General features: G+C 25.6%; 1 protein-coding gene across 1 annotated transcript; it reads left to right on the top strand.

Moving 5' to 3' along the window:
- Nucleotides 1-280: 280 nt before the first annotated feature.
- LOC111034961 lies at nt 281-710 on the top strand (the record flags this gene model as incomplete). Its single annotated transcript, XM_022316416.1, has 2 exons — nt 281-408; nt 504-710. Coding segments are annotated over exons 1-2 (335 nt in total), but the record flags the coding sequence as incomplete, so codon positions are not given.
- Between the last annotated feature and the right edge of the window lie 391 nt (nt 711-1,101).

The following is a 1,101-nucleotide window of genomic DNA, read 5'->3' as shown; positions in this document are numbered from 1 at the left end:
AACAATTTTTAGTGGTGCCAATAGTCTTTTATTATTTAGTTATATTTCACAAAAATATAAAAAAAAAAATTTTTTTTCAGTTGTGTAGTCCTTTAATAATTGTACTCAACCCAAAAAACAGTTGAAATTATCGGAAGTAGGAAAAACTGTAAAAAATCTTAATCAAACAGAATTTGATAAGGCTAACCTAGAACTCATTATAAATACTGTGTCACCTTTTTCTTTGATTGAGCACCCCGCATTTATAAAATATTGTCACTTAACATCGAATAAAGTTCCTATGTCCAGAAGAAGTTTGATGAGAAATGTAAGCTTATTGTTCAATGATATGATTCAACAACTGAAGACTGAACTAGAAAAAATTGAATATGCTTGCATTACTGCAGATTGTTGTAGTATTTTTCACAGGTAAGATATTATTTTTAAATTATCAAAAAACTAAATTTTTTATTGTTATTTAATAATAATATTAAACCTATGTTTACAAAATAAATTTATTGTAGATCGTATATGGGTTTTACAATTCATTGGCTGAACCCGATTACATTGGAACGTAATTCTCGCGCCCTAGCTTGTAGGCGTATGTTAGGGAGGCATACATACGATAATATAGCAGAAATAATTGAAAAAGTTCTTACAGAGTTTGACATACAGTCTAAAACCACTCTAATTGTCACAGCTAACGCAGCAAATTTTGTTAAAGCTTTCAAGTAAGACATATATTTTAGAATGACTTATTTGTATTAGTTATAAATGTTATGATTTATAATAATTTGTTTTAACGAATTCATTAAGCTATGATCGTACACCAACTTTTTTAATTTTATTTAAAATTCTAATTTATATACAGTTCTGATAATCAGATTTTGTTTTTATCTTTTTCAACAGTATAAAAAATAATAGAATTAATTAATCTCAAAACGCTGGTATACGATCATAATTTGTTTTTGCTTTTTATAATAATGATATACTAATTGTATATATTTATATATTGTAATTTTTTGTAATGGTTATTCATTTTATTTTTATAAATACAATTTGTTGGCGCTACTAGCGTTCAGTGCTAATATAAATAATAAAAATATATAACACTGATTGCGC

The sequence above is a fragment of the Myzus persicae genome, unplaced genomic scaffold, assembly GCF_001856785.1.
Source record: "Myzus persicae strain clone G006 unplaced genomic scaffold, MPER_G0061.0, whole genome shotgun sequence".
Lineage (NCBI taxonomy): Eukaryota > Metazoa > Arthropoda > Insecta > Hemiptera > Aphididae > Myzus > Myzus persicae.
This window is presented reverse-complemented; position numbering and strand designations above follow the sequence as displayed.